Genomic DNA, 19,583 nt, shown 5'->3' with positions numbered 1-19,583 from the left:
CCCCCCCACTCTGAGACCTGGCGTCATCTTTGTGCCCATGGGTCCCCGGAGGGCTGACCCAGTGAGCAGAGCTGCACCCTGACCTTCACACTGGACGCCTCCCCCCCCATTACTGGGCAGGACCAGCTCTGGTGGCCTCCTGGTCACTTTGCTGAATGGCAGCATTGTCCCACCTAAGGGAGAACAGGAGAACGTCTTGGGAGGACCCCCCCCGCCCCCACCCCCCATCTGCAGAAACGGACCCTCCAGCTTGCTAAAGTTTCCGGGGGAAGTTACATGTCTCAACACCCTGGCCTTTTATCTAGAGGGGGGAAAGAAGGGGTGGTCCCAAACCGGTCATGCTGGGCTCTCCTCCCACCTCCCAAACTCCAGGAAACAGACCAGCGGAGGGGTACGGAGCCAAATAGAGTTTATTGGCTGCCTGCTGACCACCTCTCTTTATTGGCCACCTGCTGACCACCTCTCGCTTTGAGGGAGTGGCTTCCACAGGCTGACCCACCACGCCCACCCCAGAGGGGCTTCTAGTCCTGGAGGCACCCTGACCCAGCCCTTGGGAGAAGGCACTGTAACAGGCAAGGAGGGGGCCGACTGAGGCCCCCTCAGGGTAACAGCCTGGAGGAGTGGGGATGGGGGGGCTGGAGCCCTGGCCCCAGTATTTTGGAGGGAGCTCACTGGGGAAGGAGGGTGGCATCCTGCCGCTCCCTGGCCCCCCCTCCCCCCCGCAGAGTGGGGCTGCCCCTCGGGGTGGTTGAGGTGGGGGTCGGGGGACGAGCAGGCCTCACTTCTCAAAGTGGTCCAGGGGGTAGTGCTCCCCGTAGGTCTGGAGGTGCCGGGCCAGGGCCTCCTGCTGCTTGCGGAGCTGGGGGGGCATCTCCTGGTACACGTCTGAGAAGAGCAGGCTGGGGCTGGGCTTTGGCTTCCGCTCCGCCTGCTCAAAGGCCTCCATCACCTGGGGGAGGTGGGACAGTAGACACGCAGCCCGCCCCTCACCCCCCACCTGTGGGACCCCGGCGGGGGGGCTCCCATCTGGACAACAGAGGCAAGGATCAGCAGGGATGAGAAGACCCACCTTGTCAGGGACCCACCCTGCCAAGCCCGGCCTCTCCTCCCCCCAGCACAGTCCGGCCCGACACCAAATGCAGAACCAACCCCGCAGCAGGCCGTTCAGAGGTGAGCAAACCGAGGCCCGGAGGGAGGGTGGCCGTTCCCACCGGGCGCGCCGCCAGGCCCCCGGCCGAGGAGGGTGGGACACTCGCACTGCACACGGATGAGGTCGCCTACCCCTTGCCCACCTTCTGACAAGGACGCCGTGTCCCTCCTCAGGCGGGAGGGCGTGGAGGGCAGCCTGGCACCGAGCACCGCACTTGGAGACCCTGCTGGGCTGTGCCCAGGTCTCCCAGCTCCGTGCCCCCCAACGCTTCTCGGCTTCTCCACCTCGCTCCGCCCCAAACCACACCCCCCCGGGGCACGCTTTCCAGCAGAGGGCGGCCCCCACCTTCTTGCGGGACTGCTTCCTCCAGGCCTTCTCCTGCTCCTCGTCCCACCAGCCCCGGCTCTGCAGGTGGTGGCGCAGCCGCGAGATGGGGTGGTCTTGCTTGTCCCAGTAACTGACCTCGTCCACCGAGCGGTAGGCTGAGCTGTCATCACTAGTGCTGTGGTGGCCGATCCTGAGGAGGGCGCCCAGGGTCAGGGGGGGGCAGACTAGGGGAGAAGGGGTGCCAAGCCACGAAGGGGATCCAATATGGGGGACGGGGTCCTGCTCCGGGGGCCAGCGGGCTGCGCAGGGGAGATAGGGTCAAGGCCGTGGGGGGAGGGCGGGGGAGGCAGGCACCTGTAGGTCATGGCCTCGATGAGGAAGGGCTGGTTCTCCGCCACAGCGCGCCGCCGGGCCTCCTTGGTGGCGTTGTACACAGCAAACACGTCGTTGCCATCCACGCGGATGGACATGATGCCGTAGCCGGGGCCTCGGGCGGCTGTGGGGACAGAGAGGCAGGGCGGCCCCGGGGCTCAGACGGGGACAATGCGGGGGCGGGGGGGAGGGGCGGGCAGCAAAGCAGCGTTCCTGCGGCCTCCCTTGCTGCAGACACGCGGCAGGGAAAGGACTGGGGAGTGGCCGCGGGGCCCCTACCGATGCCGTCCCCGCGGTACTGCTCCGAGGTGGGCGTGGAGATGGCATAGCCGTTGTTCCGGCAGAAGAAGATGATGGGGCACTCGAGGGTGGCGGCGAAGTTGAAGCCGGCGTGTGCGTCCCCCTCGCTGGCTGCCCCCTCCCCAAAGTAGCAGATGACCACCCTGTTGGCGTTGGCCCGCTTGGCAGCGTAGGCCGCCCCCACCGCTGCAGGGGGAGAGGGGGGTGAGCAGGAACAGAGCCGCACACGCTCCCCACCCGGCTCTGCCCTCCCGCTGCGCCCCACAAACTGCCTCAGCCCCCACCCCACCCCCCGCTGATGGCCGTTCCCCCCTTCCAGCTGTGCGGGCCAAACACTCGGGGGGGGGGGCCTCCTCTGGCTCCCAGCTGCGCCGCTCCCAGAACCTGACCCCGTGTCCTCCCCGCTTCCCGCCAGTCGGCTCGCCCAGTCACCTCCCGCCTGAGCTCCCAGCAGCCTCCTCACAGGCCCCCTGCTCCTCCTCCCCCCCCCCACCCGTTACCCTGGGACAGCCAGAGGCCAGTTAAAATGGTTAAAATGTGAACCAGGCTGACATTCTGGCCCAGCGCCTCTCCCCCCTGCGGCTCCCACTGCCCTCAGACTCCCCTGCGCCTGCAGCCTTCCCACACCTCTCTGCGCCCCCTCCTGGCCTCCCTACCCGGTTCCACACCTGCCTCAAGCTCCCCCTGCCCCCTCAAGCAGTCGAGCAGGCACTTGCCTCAAGACCCCACATGGCGCCCTCCCTGGCTCCTCCTGGTCTGTATGAAATATCACCTCTGATGCAACCCCCCACCTTCCTCCATCACATCTCGCCTGTGTTTCTCCCTGCAGGACTGCTCACCCCTGATCCCCTCCCTGGGCTCCTCCTGCATGCTTCCTGTCTGTCTCCTCCACATGGAGGAGGGCTGAGGTGTTTGTCTCCTGCTCACTGCGCCCAGCACGACACCCACAGAGCAGGGACTCCATACGTTCGCCCGCTGAGCAGCTGAATGGTCACTCAAATGGAAGGTAAGGGCCAGGGCCCAGCCTTCTGGAAATCCTCCTTCCCCGCAGGGAACATGCCACCTCCTCTCACAAAACTGCCCTGCCCGCCTCCCACGTCAGAGGTGCAAACAGTTCCTCATTCCAGGCACTATGAGCTAACACGTACGAATGGGCCTTGCAAGCAGCACGCTGCTCAGCCCGGCCCTCGACTGGACTGCAGAGTCCACAGGGCAGGTTCCAGGGTGTCCGGGCCGTGTGGGCGCGGGCCTGGCCCTGAGAGAGTCTGCTCTGACTGCTCTAGGGAACGTGGGCTTCCAGAGTAAGCTTCAGGGGAGTCAGACTCCGAGGAGTGAGGTGGAGCAGACTCGGGGGCAAGAACCCAGCTCTGCCCAGAGACCCTTGCAAGGAAGTTGGTACCCGCTCAGTCAGGCGCAGTTGCCGGGTCGGTGAGCAGACCAACGGGATGGGCAGTTTGGGAAACGAGAGCTTCCCACGCCAGCTCCAGCCTGCCAAACCACAGCCCTCCTGTGGAGACTCCCGGACGACAGGGGTCTTCAAATGTAAAGTCTGGAGCCGGGACCAGCGCTCTGAGCCCGGCACCCACGGGGAGGCCCCCGGAAGGGCTGGGGCCGCGTAGGGGAGGACGCTGGTCTGCGAGCCCGTGGCCCAGGACGAGTTCTCACCCTGCGGGATCTGCGTGGCCAGCGGAGAGGAGATGGTGACGAAATGGCGCTCCTTGCAGCCATAGTGCACGGGCATCTGGCGGCCCTTGCCCAGGTCACTCGCGTTGCCGTAGCACTGGGCCATGAACAGCTCCAGGGGGTAGTCCCGGTACATGAGCACACCTGGGGCAGCGGTGGCGGGGGAGGGGAGGCTGTGTGAGCCTGCAGCTGGGGTGCGGGGGCAGACTGAGCCCTCAGGGTCCCGGGGCGAGGCCCCTGCAGCCCAGGCTGCATCTCCCTGTGGGTCCCGGATGAGAACTGGACTCGAGCAGGGGAGGCCGATTCACAGGCTAACAGGGGCCAGGCAGCGGGGCAGACCAGAGAGCTCGGACCTGTCCCGAAAGGGAGGCCACCCACCCTCCCTGGTTCCAACCACCCAACTGCTGCTCGGAGACACCAGATGGCCCAGCTCTTCAAAAGAAGGCAAAACCTGGCTTGCTTTTTTTTTTTTTTTTTTTAACAAGAAACTACCTGATGTCGATGTTTCCACTCACGCAATTACTTCAAAAATCATCATATGAACCAAATAAAACTACGGGCCTCTAGCTCACAACTTCTGAACTAGAGAGACGATATTTGAACCTGCTTGTGGCTGTAAAATCCTGTCTTCTTCAAACAAACCTCGCCACCACAGGGAACCGCTCTGGTGAAGGGGGCCTTGCCTGCTGAGTCAGAGGACAGGAGGGGGTTGACGCGGTCCTGGGATGGGCACAGACCCGCTCTGGGCCGCCCCCTGAAAAGGAGGACAATCGAAACGCCCACACCTGAGGGGCCGCACTGGGGGTTCAAGGACGCCCGTGGAAGCACCCAGAGCCTGAGCAACGCAGAGGGGCAGCTGGCTGGTGCAGGCATTTCCAAATCTCTGCTTTACTAGAGAACTTTCTTCACATGATGATGTAACAGGGGTCACATTGCACAGGAGACACATTTTGTGCGGGCTGTGCACACGTTCCCCGAATGACTGCAATATGAATATAACGTTTGGTGCCAGGCACCTTTATTCTGAGCACTTTCCAAAGATTAACTTGATTAATCCTCACAACGACCCCCCAAGGGAGGGGGGATTATTCTCCACACTGGCAGATGAGGAAACTGAGGTAGGAGAGCTCCCAGAGCCGGCTCGAGGTCACACCGTGAGGTGGCGGGCTGGGCTGCAGGGGCCACGCAAAGCTCACCCTTCACGACTGAGGCTGCAGCAGGGCTGTGGGGCTGGGGGACAGTGTTCACCGGCTAACGGGGTGCCACCGCCGAGACCCCCGCACACGGTGAGCACTGCCTGGACAATCGGCCCCGAGCACACACCTGAAGTGGGAGTTGGGGTGAGGGGCGCTGGGCGTGACGTCAGCCTTCGCCTTTCATAGAACTAGACATGGAATTTCCTGTCGGGCGACACAGACTCACACACGGAATGGCCATGCCGTACATAACACAGAGCAAAGAGGAGGTGCTGCGGTCGAAGCGGGAAAGGGGGGCTTCCTCACGGTGCGGTCCGTGGTCCACCACGTGAGAATGGCGGGCAGGGCCAGGAGTCCCGGGCCCAGGGCCCAGGTGGTTCTGACTCACCCCAGGAAACCGCAGGCTCTGTGGGAACTACTGCTCTAGATGGAAATGCCTCTGAACTCCCTTTGACGAGCGCCCCTTCCTGCTGGTGCCAGGGTCGGCACTCCACGGACATCCTCGGTTTATACCAAACGGCCCCACGTGGGCAGCACCACAGAGGCCTGATGCCGGGACACCCCTGCTCCACCCCTCAGGAGGCATGTCGCCTGGGCTCTGGCACGGAACCTCCTGGGCTGCCTGCCGCCTGGCTCAGACGGGGAAACGTTGCTGCTGGGAGGCTCCTTCCTCCGGTGGGGTCGGGGCAGGTGAAAGGAGGTAGAGCCCCCTCTGCTTCCAGCACTCAGAACAGCACCTTGGCCTTGAAGAGCTCGGCGGAGGGCGGGCTATTGTTCAGAGCGCCTGAGTTCTCCGCACAGGAGGGGCCTGAGGTGAGCGGCTGCCTCGGCAAGGCCAGGCGCAGGTCTCCGCGGCTCCTTCCCCACGGAGCACACAGCCCTCCTGTCTGCCCTGATGTGGGCTGCCTGCTGCAGGGGCCTCAGCGTGGAGGGCTCCCTCCAGCAGGGTGGACAGGGCCAGACCCCTCCCCAACATCCCCCCCCCCGCCATGTTGGAGAGCCCGGTGGCTGTCCATGGCTCTAAGCCCCCCGCTTGTCCTGCCTGGAGTCCTCACCCGAGAGGCCCCTTCCGTGGAAACAGCAAACTTGGCTGGGGCCGGGCGCACAGCCCAGTGTCTGGGGACACCCAATACCAAAGGGCGTCTGTCCCCCTAGAGCGCGGGGCATGGGGAGTCGGGTGCAGCGGGCACCCGCCTGCCCGGCCAGCCTGCCCCCTGCTGAAGAGACAGCACCCGCCACCCCCCATGCACAACGCCTCCGACTCAGAGCGCTTACCCACTGCCGGGCCCTGTGCCGCGGGTTTTGCGTCCCCTGCCCCGTGACCCCCCTCCACAGCCTTTGGCCCCGTCACTCCTGCCTGCGTCACGCCCGTCTTCGACCCTTCGGTCCTGTCCCTCCCTCACTCAAAAGAGGCCGCCCTGGCTGCCACTGCCAGGCCCTGTTTGTTCTGCTCCCTGAGGGGCACGGTGCCCAGAGAGGCCAGGACGGGGGGGTCCCCGTGCGGGCCCACGGGGGGCCAGGCCCGCCCTGACCACATGCTGCCACAGCACTCCCAGGGCAGGGGGCACAGCGCCATCATCAGCTCCGTGTCGGAGGCCAGAAAACAGAGGCTCACAGAAGAGAAGCAATTTGCCCCGAATGTGACAGCCGGCAGAGCACGGAGGAGCCCCAAGCACAGGCTCTTTCCTACCCCCCCCCCCCCGCTGGCCGGGCCTCCAGATGGAGGAAGCCTGCCACCACACACCCCTGGCCCTGGCTTGGCTCTTTCTTGCTCAGAAAGCTCTTCCTGGCAGAGCACGCGGGGTAGCTAACATGGGCCTCGCCTTCCCGCCCGGAGGGACTGGGCCTGACCTGCCCCCACGGGGACCACAGATGCAGGCCGCCGGCAGGGCAGACATACCTGCCTCCCGGTACTGGCCGAACACCAGGTCCGTGTTGTCCAGCGCCGCTGCGCTCCCCACGTGCGTCCCCTCCTCACCGTAGTTGGTCATGTAGAAGGAGATCCGGCCCTGGGGGTGCAGGAGGGCCCGGGGGCCCGGGCTCCGTTATGCTGGGCAATGACAGGGAACCATCCGGATAACTGGCCAGCTTCTGGAGACTTCATTCATCACCAGACACACGTCCCAGGCCAGGCCAGGCCGGGCTTCCCGCCTTCACGGAGGAACTGCCAGGTCGATGAGAGCCAAGCACAGGGGCTGTGTGATGGGAGGCTGACGTGCGTGCCCGGCCCACCAGTGGGGCAGCAGGGAGAAATGCCTGGGCTGGGCAAAGCTGGGGGTAATGCAGGTTTCCAGGCAGAGGGAACAGTCAAAGCCACGAGGCCAGAATGTGGGAGGGGTGGGGACAGACAAGGCGGGAGAGGCAGTACCCAGTGAGGCACTGAATGAGTGACACGCCGGGACTCTGCCTTGACAACTGCACCACGGCTCTCCTCAGAGCGACATTCTAGAAGCAGCTCTCTGGCTGTCATGTGGGAAATGGATGGTGGAGACAGGACAGTACAGCCCGCCAGGCAAGAGCGGGTGGTGGCCGGGCCTGGTCGTGGCAGGAGGCAGGCAGAGGAGCGGAGGGGAGAGCGCCAAGGGAGCGGCAGACCCTTGCTGGCGGGCCACACCAGCGCCCCGGCCAACTCCCTTCTCCTGATCCCCCCAATTCTAGAGCCTGGAAAAGCCAAACATTCTCCCAATCTGCCTTACAGCCAGAGGTGGCCGCAGACACAGTTCTGGCCAGAGACTTAAGTGGAAGTCTGCTTTTGCTTTCCTGACAAAAGAGAGGAGTGTAGCTGGCGCCAGCCCTTCTTCCGCCTGGCACACCGGTGGGAGGCTGGACCGGTGGCAGCCATCTTGCAAAAATGAGGCAACACATGTGGGATGAAAGTCAACTCGCCCACGATGGTGAAGCAGAAAGGGAGGAAGTCTGGGCTCCTGGCGTGGTGCTGAGCAGCAGAATGGATTTCTAACTAAACCCGGAGGGACAAAGTAAATAAGATGGGAGAAAGTGATGTGAGAGGGAGAACGGAAACAGGGAAGAGATGCAGGTCTCCAGCTTGGGCAGATGGGCGGACGGTGGCACCCTCCACTGAGAAATGGCCTAAGGGAGGAAGACGCCGAGGTCAAGTCTGGACAGGCTGAATTTGGTGTGGGACATCCAAGGCAAGAAGCCAAGTAGATCTGGGGCTAAGAGGTGAAGTCTGGCAGGAGATTTGGGGCAGCCCTGGCACCGGGCCAGAACTAAGCTCCCCAGCACCATGTGTAAAGTGAGAGAGCTCAGGTCGGTATCTGAGGGACGCCCCCTGCCCAGTCCTCATGTGTTCTGCAGGCCAGGCTTTTCTGTCGTGGTGGGAGAACTAGATGAATAAAGCTTTCTTCTAAGTGGGGAGCCAATTAAAAGTTAATTGACCTCCCACAGCCATGTGGGCGGATGCTGGGTGCTCAAGGCCTGGGAGGGCTGTTGAGGGTGGTGCGGGGAGGAGCCTGAGTGCCTTCCCACCCAGGAAACAGGACCTGGCAGGAGGCAGAGGTCGCTGGTTGCCTACCCTGCATCCTACCCCTCTTCCTGCTTGCTAACTGAGATCCCATTCCATAGGCAGCAACTGCCCGGATGGAAAGACCACATTTCGGCCTCCCTTGCAGCTGGGAGCGACCTATGCAATGTCAGATGCTACTGGGTGGGACTGCCTGGAAAGTTCTAGAAAGGTGGGTATGAGGAGATAGCCGGGACATGCCATGTCTGACCTGCCACCTTGCTTCCACTTCCTGCCTGGAATGAGGTGTGATGGAGGGAGCTCCAGCAGCCATTTGGCTCATGAAGGGCCCTCAAGGCTAGAAGCCAAAGCTGGGTATCCAGTGACATTGTGGTGCCACCATACCAGCCCCGAACCCCATTTTCAGATTTCTTTTATGCAAGATAAAAACCCTCCTAATCTGTTTAAGCTACTGCATTTGTTTCTGTTAGGATTCGGGGTGGGGGGTGCTTTGGGGGAGGTCTGTTATTTACAGCTAAACAGAAGCCTAGCCAATATAGGCTGAGCCTTGACACACGAGCTGATCTTACTGAGGCCTCCTCTGTGGCAGCCAGCAGACAAGGGACTTTCTGTGCTGGGCCTCACAGAATTCCGACCCCTAGCCTTGTTTTCCTCACTTTTTAGCATACTGAAGAAACTGAGGCAAAGCCAGGAAAAATCGCTGCCCAAAGTCACACCTGTGACTGGACCCACATCCGCCGGATTCCAAAGCCCCTGTCTGTGCAGCCACCACAGGCAGGGAGGAGCCCAGGCATGTTGAGGGGGTGGGAGGGGTGGCCTGGCCTGGTGGTAAGGCTGCAGAGAGCCGAGGCCACAGGGGAACAGGAGACAAAGGAAGAGGAAGGGCCTGGCCTGCCCCTGTGGGCTGCGGGAGCCAAGGAAGTTTCTGGGCAGTTTCAGAGTGGAGGCACTACCCTAACTTGGAAAACCCACACACAGTGCCCTGTGGGTGGGAGTCTGCTCAGTACTGTCCCGTAGGCAGGGGGCCTCATGCTTTAGTCCACAGGGGGATGGCCTGGGGGCTCGATTCTCAAGCCCATCCCTACTCCTGACCCAGCAGGTGCAGTGGGCACCCAAGGGCCCACTGCCCAACATTCTTCCCCCCTTTCTCACAGGAACCCTGGGCCCTGAGAGGGACGGATTCCACTGCTTCCTTGGATCCTGGGGATAGGCACATGTTCCTCCTGGCCAGGGGCTAGCTCAAGATGGGCCCTGTGACCAAAGCCCGGACGGCAAGCATTAGCCCCAGCCTCCTGCTGGAACGTCAGGGAGCAGACATTCTCTTTCCACTGCTAAGCACAAAGGAGAGTCATCGTGAGACTGGCAGGGTTATGATAGCTAATATTTACCGTGCGCTGGCTAAACACCAGCGTCACTCTTCCTAAGGCCATGACATATGCCACTGCAGTCCTTAAGGCAACCCCTCGAACGGAATACAGACAAGAAAAACGGAAGACCTGACAGATGAAGCGACTCCGCCAGGGCATAGCTGCAAAGTGGCAGAATGAAGACTTTGGTTGTAAAGTCCTACCCCAGAGCCCACACCCTGATCCTTTCTCTGCCACCTGTCCACGAGCCTAGACCTGCCAGAGACCACTGCTATCTGGGAATGAAGGACGCTGAGACAGGAGAAAAGACACTCGGAGAGACAAACAGGTCTGATAACACTGAGCCCCTGGGATCCAGCCACGCCTGAAACTGGACCCTCCGGATGTGAAGTTATTTGAGTCCAAAAATTGCTCCTTGTGGACGCTGCTCGGACCAGGTCTCTGCCCGCTGACATGAACATGGCTGAGGCTCACAGCCCATCTGACAGGTGCCCCAGGAAGCCCAGAGGGGCACCCCGTTTCTCAGGACCGTGAGCTCCCAAGGGGAAGGCTCGTCAGATCTTCCTGCCTGTCCACCCCCAGCACAGCCATGCCTCCAGCTGAAGCGCGGGAGGATCTGGTCCATCCTTCTGCTCTTGGGCAGCACCCTTCCCACACTCTTCCTCCACTGCACCGAGAGAATCCCAAGGACTCTGAGGACCCCAAGACAAAGGACCTCCATCCCACCCTCTCCTCCTTAGGAGTCATCTTTTGGCTCGAACACAGGCAGGGCAACCTCAGGGAACCCCCCTCCCCAGCCCGAGGCCACGCACCTGTCGCTGGGACTCATAGAGGATGCGGTCCATGGTGTTGAGCAGAGTCATGCTCTTGTAGAACTTGAGCACCTTCTCCTGGGGCAGCTGCGGACGGAGGCACAGACAGATGTGGGGCAGTTGGGACCAGAGGGGAGACGGACAAGGGGCCCGGGCGTGGGAGACACAGTGGGGGAAGGCGGGGGCCTCTCACGTGGGGATCCTCGCTGGGGTTGATGATCTGGCCCTGGCGATCCATGACGCGGTAGACAGGGATCCCAGAGATGACATTGGGCTGGATGAATTCCAGCTTGTCTACAAACTCCGCCGAGGCCCCCGGGAACTGGGGCTTGTCATCCAGGGACGGGAAGTGCTGCTGTGCCCGTCTCTGGGGGAGCTGGGGAGAGAGCAGGGTGGGGGTGGGGGTTCTCATGTCAAGAGCAGCAGAGGGTTCCCTGGCTCGACCGCACGGTGCCAGGCAGGATGGCCTGGTAGTTAAGCCCCCGGGGCCCCAGAGGGCCCTGACACACTGGGTATGGATCCCAGCTCCACCGCTTTCTCGATGTGTGACCTTGGGCAAGTCACCAGAACTCCTTTGTGTCTCCATTCCTCATCTGTGAAATTGGTGGGAAGATACTATCTATCCCACAGGGCAGCTGTAAAGAGTAAACACTCAGCAGAGGGGCAATTGGCTCAGGAACCGGTAGCTGTTCTATCAGGGCCTGGACGCTTCACCTTGGCATTCAAGGCCTCTTGAGTCTAGCCAGGCACCCACTCTGTCCATGTGCCACTGCAGCCGCAGGCACACCCACCCCCTTTGCCCTCGAGTCTGGCCGGATGGGCTCTCCGGTGCCCCCACACAACCAGGGCGGCCGCCCAGAATCGAGGGAGTCTGTAAGCTCTTAGGCGTCAGCCTGCCTGGGTTCAAATCCCTTGCGAGGTGACCAGAGGAAAGTGACTTCCCCTCCGCCAGACTCTCCTTCCTCATCTGTAGAAGGGAGACCAGCTCATGGAAGTGTCATGAGGCTTAAATGGGATCCTGCACATAGAACTGGTTAGCAGAGTACTTGAAAGTCGTACAGCCAACGCTCAGGAAAGGCCAACTGTCACTTCTGCCACCACATGGCTGTGCCCATCTCTTTACTAGAATGTCTGCTCCCCCCACCCCCCCCACCCCCGGGGAAACTTCCCTGCTTCGATGGCCTCTGCGCTCCAGTCCTAACCCCCACCCCTCCAGGCCCAGACTGACTCCTTCAACAAGTATTTGAGCACCTGCTTTGTTCTGAGCCCTGTGCTGGGTTCTGGGGACCTAAGAAAAGCAAGACATCTGTCACTGCGGCCCAGCGGGGAAGCTGGCTGCTGAGCGAGTATGGCTGAGGCTGGGGCTGATCTGTCTTTGCCCAAGAGAAACCTGGAGCACGGGAGAGTGGGAAGGAGCCAGGCTTCTCTGAGGAAGCATCCTGAGAACTGAGAGCCGGAGGGCAGCCGGGGGTCAGGGAAGGAGCCCTGGAGGCTGGGGTCACAGAACACACCAAAGGCAGAAAGTGAGGGATGGGATGTCACTCGTGGAGCCTGGAAGAAGTTGGGTGGCTGGAGAGCCCTGTGGGGGGCATGGCACCTCCTCAGCTGGCAGGGAAAGCCCGGGGAAAGGCCACTGGGCAGCCTCCGGGCACCACAGGATGCGCGCCAACCCCATTTCTCAGCCTTGACCTGGTCTCAACGCTGCCCCATTCCCCTCTATCGAGCACTTGCCAGCCACCGGCGGAGCTCTGCACCCACAGTCTCACTGGGTCCTCAGAGCGTGTCTGAGGCACAGACCACCTACTATGGCCCCTGAGGAGGGAGGAAGCGGAGATACTGGGGGGGGGGGGGCGGGCAGAATCACCTGCACCACAGCTAAAAATAGGTCAGTCAGGACGGGGCTTCCAACGCAGGCCGGGCTGACATGCAGACCCCAAAGCCCTGCACCTCACCCCAACTGCCATGACTGACCCAGCCCCCCAGCTACAGCTCCCTTCCCGTGGCCGCTGGTGATGGCGGCTTCGCTTCCAGAAGGAGCTCAAGCACGGCCGGCGGGCGCTGGATCTGCCAGGGGTGCGCTCAGGTGTGCGCCCCACTCTCCCTCCTCCAAAATTGCCCAGCAGAACGGCCAAGGATCCGGGGGGAAGCCGAGCACAGGGGCATTTATTTGCGCTTTTGGCTGTGAGGAAATCAAGGAAATGACACTCCCCACGGCAGGGCAGGTCCAGGCCTGACCACGGCTTCCCCTGCTTGTAAGGGAAGCCGCTAACTCCGGCTGCCCGCGCCCCGCCTACCCCCCCCAGAGCACCCACACTGGCCAGGCCTTTCCATCCCCCCCGGAGGATCGGCGGTCTGTGTCTGCCTCCCGCACAGATCACAAGCTCGGGGAAGGCAGTGTTGGTTTACACAGCAGATACTCGGCAGCCCATCACTGAAGGGACGGAGGGATGGGCACTTGGGTTCACTGGCCTTGGAGGCCGATGATGTGGGTGCCAGGATCTGAGCTCTCCGCGTGGCTCTTTGCAAAACGCTCTGTCTCCGTGAATTTTTTCATCTGTAGAAAGGCCTCATAGGGCTGTTGCAGAAAGTTCCTGCCATGAGGCACACAAAGGGCTCAGCACAGGGATGGGAACACTGTTTATAAGCTCAAAACTTGGTAGAAAGGGAGACCACCCCAAAATCTCGGACGGGTAGGAAACAGGAAACGGAAAATGGCTGGCCCTTTGGAAAGAGGATAGGGAAGAGCTGGGGAGAAGGTCTGGCAGCAGGGCACCCCTGGATGCCCTGGATGGGCATCAGGATGGTAACAGCAGGCCCTGGAACAGGCTGGCTGAGGGCTTGGGGCCAGCAGGGGGCAGAGGACAAGGTCACAGAGCTGAGAACAGACTGGGCTGTCAGGACAGGGCTCTGCCTCTGGACGATGGACAGCTGCCATCGGGGCACCCTGGCACACCTCACACTGGCCTCCGGCCTTGCGGGGCAGGGTGGGGGCTTCCTTCCTGGGCCCGTGGAGATGCTGGGGTCCGGACCCCAGAGCTACTGTGAGGACTGGGTGAGCGGCTGGGTGGAGGAAATGTCGGGGGGGGGGCGGGTAGAATAGCCCAAGGAAGGATGTGACTCCACCCTCTTTTTCTTCAGAATATGGTGGGGGGTGGGGATGGTTTTGTCGTGGTGGCCGGTAACTTACAATGGCAGAGCCTATAGAGATCTACACAAAGCCTTGTTCCGGCCACACAGGAAACAAGAGAGGCCTGCTCTGGAGGGTCTGGTCCACCCAGCAGGTACTGGGGTGCCTGCCCCCCTGTGGAGCCACTCCCTCTGGCCCCAAGGTTAAGGTTAAGACTCCCCACAGAGTAGACTCCAGCCTCCAGGCTGTATAAGGAGAGCTCCCTGAGCCTGTTTCCTCCCCCAGAAGCAGTGGCAGGACTACCCATCTCCCGGGGCATCACAAGGACGACACTGAGCTGATGAGTGCAGAGCGCTCAGCCCAGGGCCCGGCACACAGCGAACAATTCACAAACACGAGCAGCTCATGTATTTGATGATCATTACTGTCCAGCAGGAAGCTACTGAATGGAGCCCTGCCGGGCCCTGTAGTGCCTGGAGAGGAGAGGGAGGGCTGGGTGATGAACACCGAACACGCAGGGTACAGACTGGGGCAGGACCACCAGATGGTTACCCAGGATGAGGGACTCCGGGGCTAAACGGCTCTGTCCCCGCTCTGTCCCTTTCCGGCAACGCCACCACGTCGCCCTGAACCGGCATCCCCTTGTGGAAAGGATGAGAACTGCTACTCCACAGGCCTGGGGTGAGGAGGGTACAAAGCACCTGCTATGGTGGAGGGGAGGGGGGGGCGGGGACATGGGACTTTTGCGGCCAGGGTCAGAAGGAATGCCAGGAAAAGCTCTCTGGAGAAGGGGGGAGTTACACCGAGGCCTGCTGGACCAGCAGGGTTGAGGCAGGCAGAGGCTAGGGGGAAGAAGGCGCCAGTCCCCAGGAACTACCAAGGCCAAAACAAGGAGAGCCTGGGGACCAGGGAGGCTGCAGCATGTTAGTAAGGAGCGCAAACTCAGTGCCACACAAAGCGCCTCCTCTCTGCCTCTGTGCTCTCTGAACCGGATGAGACAGGCACTACTGTCTCACTTTGGGAAAACAGAGCTGGCCCTGAGGCTGGGGGCAGGGGGTGACCTGTCCCGGGGCAAGGCGATTATGAGTGATGTCAGCACACGAAGCCAGGCAGCCTGACTACAGCTGCCCCAAAAAAAGGTGGGGTCCGGCTGTGGACGGTTTTGGGGATGGTGCCAGGGGGCTGAGTCCTCTGCACCTAAGACAGCGAAGGCCACGGAAGCCAGGGGCTTTGGCAAGCACGATGCGGCCCGGGGCACTGCTAGTGGGCAGCGCCAAGGGAGGACACCCTTCTCCTGACCGCACCACATTCACTGTCCCTGGAGAAAAACTGCAACCCCCACTTCTTGAGACCTTACTCAGTACTTGGGATATGTGGTAAGTGCCTCCTAAAGACCATTTCATCTTCACGTCTCTCTGAGGGAAGTATTACTGCTGTCCCCATTTTACAGATGGGCACGGGGGGGGGGGGTGGTCAGGAATGCTTGTCCGAGGAAGTGGCCTGTCAGCTGACACCTAAAGGACCATATTCCTACAAAGGCCACCAGGTGGAAGGAATCATCCAAGGGAGGGGTAAAAGGGCCCGTGGGGCTGAAGCGCAGGGAGGGAAGGGCACGGTGGGGGCTGAGGCCGGCCCCTCTACCCCAGCTTCTCACCAGCCGCAAAGGCCCCAGGCAGAAGCTGCTGATACACGCCAAGACCGGACCGAGCACGATGATGCAAGACTTGAACCGAAGCCCTACCGCTTCTCCTAGCAGCCTGGTACTATGGCGAGAAACTGGGCTTTAGAGTCCAGAACTCCAAGTTCAGACCTCGCCTCCCTGGGCCTCGGTTTCCCCACTCACGATAGGACAAAACTGCCGGTACCTGGCAGTGTGGCTGTATTAGACAGAATAATGGAGTGAGCTGGTAGTGTAACTCGTAAGTGCTTCCTAATGTGAAAAACGAGGACTCTCATACCTTAAGACACCAGCCAAGAGGGAGATGGACCCATACGGTGAGGAGACAAGCAATGACCATCTCCATTCGTCCCTCAACACACAGTGGGCACCGCCACTTGGAGATAGTGCACAGGGCGCTGGGGCACTGGGGTCCCCAACAGGCTGCCCCCGACAGCTGGGTCAGAAAAACATCACTGATGATCCACACACACAGAGCTCTGTTCCAGAGGAGGAACTCCACTCACACCACCTGCTAGGGTCAGAGAAGTGAAGTGACTTGGCTGGGGTCCCTCTTGCTTCTTGGGGTGGTGGCTAAGAAACCAGCTCAGGACTCCCTGACAATTAAGTTTCCTTTCTCCTCTTCTCCCTAAGCACTAAAACATCTGCTATCACCTGGGCGGGGAGGGAGGGAGAATCAGACAAAGGCCTCCTGAGCAACAGGGTTTTCAGTCAAGAACATGGTGAAAGGAGAGGTAAGCAGGCAGAGATGAAGTCAGGCAGCCCCAGCCTTTCCCCCAACCCCGCCTGCCCCAACAACCCATCCCTCAGCTACAACACAGCCTCTCAACCTTCCTCCAAAGCACTGACTAGCTCTAGGCTCGGCCTTGAAGGGCTGAAACTGCACCATCCAATATGGCAGCCACCAGCCACTTGTGGCTATTTAAACTTACTGAAATTAAATAAAATGAAAACTTCGGTTCCTGGGCCATACTAATCACACTGAGAGCTCAGCAGCCATGTGTAGTCAAGTGGCTATTGTACTGGGCTGCACAGATCTAGAAGCCCATCATCATCGCAAAATGTTCTAGTGGACAGATCCTGGTCTACGATCTTCTCTGACTAGGGGCACCCTGGGTGGCTCAGTCAATTAAGCATCTGCCATCAGCTCAGGTCATGATCCTGGGGTCCTGGGATCCAGCCCTGCGTCAGGCTCCCTGTTCAGTGGGGAATCTGCTTCTCCCTCTCCCTCTCCCCACCTGCTCATGCACGAGCATGCGCTCTCAAATAAATAAATAAAATCTTAAAAAAATATTGTTTAAAATCTTCTTTGACTAAATCCCACCACTCCTTCCCTTTACTCAAAAAAGTCTCCTTTTTAATCTTAGAAAAAACAAGTGGGAGAGGGGTGCCCAGTTGGTGCAGTTGGTAGAGCATGCGACTCTTGATTTCTGGGTTATGAGTTCAAGCCCCACACTGGGTGTATAAATTACTTTAAAAATATAAAATCTTAAAAAAAAATGGGAGTAATAAAAGTGTGAAGAGAAAACAAGGACTATAAAAAATATACAAACTTAGGGACGCCTGGGTGACTCGGTTAAGCGTCTGCCTTTGGCTCGGGTCATGATCTCAGGGTCCTGGGCATCAGGCCCTCTGCTCAGTGGGGAGCCTGCTTCGCCCTCTGCCTGCCGCTTCCCCTGCTCATGCTCACACGCGCCACTCCCTCTCAAATAAATAAATAAAATCTTAAAAAATAATAACGTATATATATATATAAACTTAAAAATACACAAAAGGTAAGTACCCTGAAAAACCCCTTCCAAGAAAATCCCCCCATTCCATCACCCACCAAAAAAATAAAGGAGGGGAGTCAAGAGAGAAAAGCAGCAGGGAGGCTGAGCCTGGAAGGAAGCAGATTTAATCAGCCATAAATGACCTTTCCCTACTTTCTGCCCCAGTCCTGCCCACCTCCCACAGGCCCAGCCAATGGACTCTTGGGACTGGAATCAGCCGTGCAGGATCTGATTGCTCCAAAAAAAGCAACAAACAACAGCCCAAAGGCAGGAAGCTGCTCCAGCAACCATTTCCACAGTTACCTGCTTTAGGTGACTCCTTTTCCTATCTATGTCCCCTCCCCCTCACGCCTGGCCCACCCTCTTCACCCTCCTCCCCTGCTTCTCTCCGTATCTAGAGTGTCTTCCCACCAATTCTACCTTTCTTTCCTAATGGATTAGGGATCAGAGGGTCAGACCCAACCCCACGAGATCTGGACAGTTTTCCCTCCAAGGGCCCTCACCAATCCAGGTCCTGCCAAGGTCACCTCCTTTCTTCTCCTGATCTCCAAGGTCAGTTTCTGTCCCTTCCCTCCACCCTCACTTTCCTATTGCCCTTATTAAATACCAGGTCCAGTCCTCAGCCCTTCACATTTTTTATTTGTACTACAACCCTACAAGGTGGTCAGTTAGCATTTTAGAAAGAGGGAAACGCACCCTCTGTAGCGTCCAGAGGAGCATTCCTTTGCCCAAGGCCACACAGCAGGAAAGCAGTAGTTTAGGAATATGAACTCACCCTCCAAAACACTACTCTGATCTGTGAAATGTCAGTTCATGACTCTTCCGAAGCCCAATGCCTCTCTCCCTCTAATCGGAACTTCCTGCTAGACTTCTGCCGTGTGAACTTACTGTTAGCAGCATCAACGCAAGGGGATTCTGACCCTTTTGATAAGAATTAAGCATTTCTTGGGGGCCCCTGGCTGGCTCAGTGGGTTAAGCATCTACCTCAGGTTAAGCGTCTGCCTTCGGCTCAGGTCATGATCCTCCAGTCCTGGGATGAACCCAACATCCGGGTCCCTGCTCAGCAGAGAGTCCGCTTCTCCTTCTGCCCCTCACTCACCCTTCTCATGCTCTCTCTTTCTCGCTCTCGAATAAATAAATAAAATTTTTATTTTTAAGATTTTATTTATTTATTTTTGCGAGAAAGAGAGAGTGCGAAAGAGAGCATGAGCTGAGGGAGAGGCAGATGGAGAGGGAGAGGCAGCCTCCCAGCTGAGCAGGGAGCCCACCGCGGGCAGGATCCTGGGATCTTGGGATCGTGACCTGAGCCGAAGGCAGACGCTCAACCGACTGAGCCACCCCGGCGCCCCAAATAAAGAAAATCTTAAAAAAAAAAAAAAGAATTAGGCATTTCTCACATGTTACTCAGAAATGTGGGCAAGGTGGTGCCCCGTCTGGACCTCTCTCTCTCCTCTTTTCCCCAACAAAATTTTACTGATTATCTCCTCTGTTGAGTGACCAAAACAGACAAGGTCCCTGTTCTGGCATTCGATCAGGGACACAGGATCAAACGACTTTGTTACGCAATTCATTTTTAAAATCACAACAGTAGTAAACGAACAAAGAAATGCAGGGCACTTTGAAAGCCCGCATCGGAGAACCCGATCTCTCTTTTCTTTTTTTTTTTTTTTTGAAGGGGGAGAGGGGACCTTTAAGAAGAAAGTCTCTCCTTCGGGCAGTTTCACTCTTCAATGCCTGCGAGGAAATGTTTCGCCTTCCTCCCGTGTCCCTCCACGCGGCCTCCCGTGGGGTTGAGTGGCAACTAAAGAGGAATCCCCTCCCTCTCTCCGGGTCCACAAAGGAGCTGCCTCACTTCTCTCCTGAGGAAGTGGAAGGTCTTCCCGAGTGTCCTCTCCGATTAGTTCTCCCAGCCCCAGTCCCTTCTGTGACAGCCCTTCCTTCACTCCCTGCAGACCCCACATCGGAAGACGGCGTTGACATCCTTACTCTCCCTCGGGGAAAACTCCCCAGGTACTCACAGATCTAGCCAGACCCCAAGCCCCAGGCCGCCGCAGAAGCAGGAGGCCAGCCTGGCCCAAGCCTCGACTTGAGCCCCAGATCCTCGCTGCTGCAGCCGCCGCCGCCACCGCCATCTTGGCTAACAACCCCTCAGCACTCCGCCCCTCTCCTCGGCTAGACTGGGGGCTGCCCCTTTATGAACCTGATTGAAATGTTAGCACCGCCCTGCCAAGAAACCGCAAGCTACCAATCCTGCGGTCTCTAGGGCACGGCTATGGGTGGACCAAACAATCTAGCTTGCCAAAATCACTCTGATC

General features: G+C 59.5%; 1 protein-coding gene and 1 long non-coding RNA gene across 3 annotated transcripts; one reads left to right on the top strand and one right to left on the bottom strand.

The window, feature by feature from the left end:
• Nucleotides 1-2: 2 nt before the first annotated feature.
• LOC114202546 (uncharacterized) lies at nucleotides 3-4,434 on the top strand. Its single transcript, XR_003607817.2, has 3 exons — nucleotides 3-1,170; nucleotides 2,979-3,155; nucleotides 3,433-4,434. It is a non-coding gene; the product is annotated as an uncharacterized LOC114202546 (long non-coding RNA).
• On the bottom strand, nucleotides 393-19,450 carry BCKDHA (branched chain keto acid dehydrogenase E1 subunit alpha). Of its 2 annotated transcripts, XM_028095801.2 has the most exons (9): nucleotides 19,287-19,442; nucleotides 10,885-11,067; nucleotides 10,692-10,778; nucleotides 6,929-7,037; nucleotides 3,815-3,976; nucleotides 2,129-2,335; nucleotides 1,832-1,973; nucleotides 1,496-1,667; nucleotides 393-949 (listed from the first exon to the last, which is right to left on the bottom strand). In XM_028095801.2, the coding sequence occupies exons 1-9, from the start codon at nucleotides 19,398-19,400 to the stop codon at nucleotides 779-781; spliced, it is 1,347 nt and encodes a 448-aa protein (XP_027951602.1). In that variant the 5' UTR covers nucleotides 19,401-19,442; the 3' UTR covers nucleotides 393-778. The 2 variants fall into 2 exon arrangements, with proteins under 2 accessions (XP_027951602.1, XP_087883738.1); XM_088027612.1 differs by lacking the exon at nucleotides 393-949 and having other exon boundaries at nucleotides 1,581-1,667; nucleotides 3,549-3,976; nucleotides 19,287-19,450.
• Between the last annotated feature and the right edge of the window lie 133 nt (nucleotides 19,451-19,583).

This window comes from Eumetopias jubatus, unplaced genomic scaffold, assembly GCF_037043125.1.
Source record: "Eumetopias jubatus isolate StellerSeaLion01/CBP00866 unplaced genomic scaffold, mEumJub1_p1.0 scaffold_10, whole genome shotgun sequence".
NCBI lineage: Eukaryota > Metazoa > Chordata > Mammalia > Carnivora > Otariidae > Eumetopias > Eumetopias jubatus.
This window is presented reverse-complemented; position numbering and strand designations above follow the sequence as displayed.

Coding starts and splice junctions, on each gene's coding strand:
- BCKDHA (XM_028095801.2), bottom strand. CDS start 19,400: ATGGCGGTGGCGGCGGCGGCTGCAGCAGCGAGGATCTGGGGCTCAAGT. Junction 11,068..19,286: donor CTTGGGGTCTGGCTAGATCT/GTGAGTACCTGG, acceptor CTCTCTCCCCAG/CTCCCCCAGAGACGGGCACA. Junction 10,779..10,884: donor ACCCCAGCGAGGATCCCCAC/GTGAGAGGCCCC, acceptor CTCCGTCCGCAG/CTGCCCCAGGAGAAGGTGCT.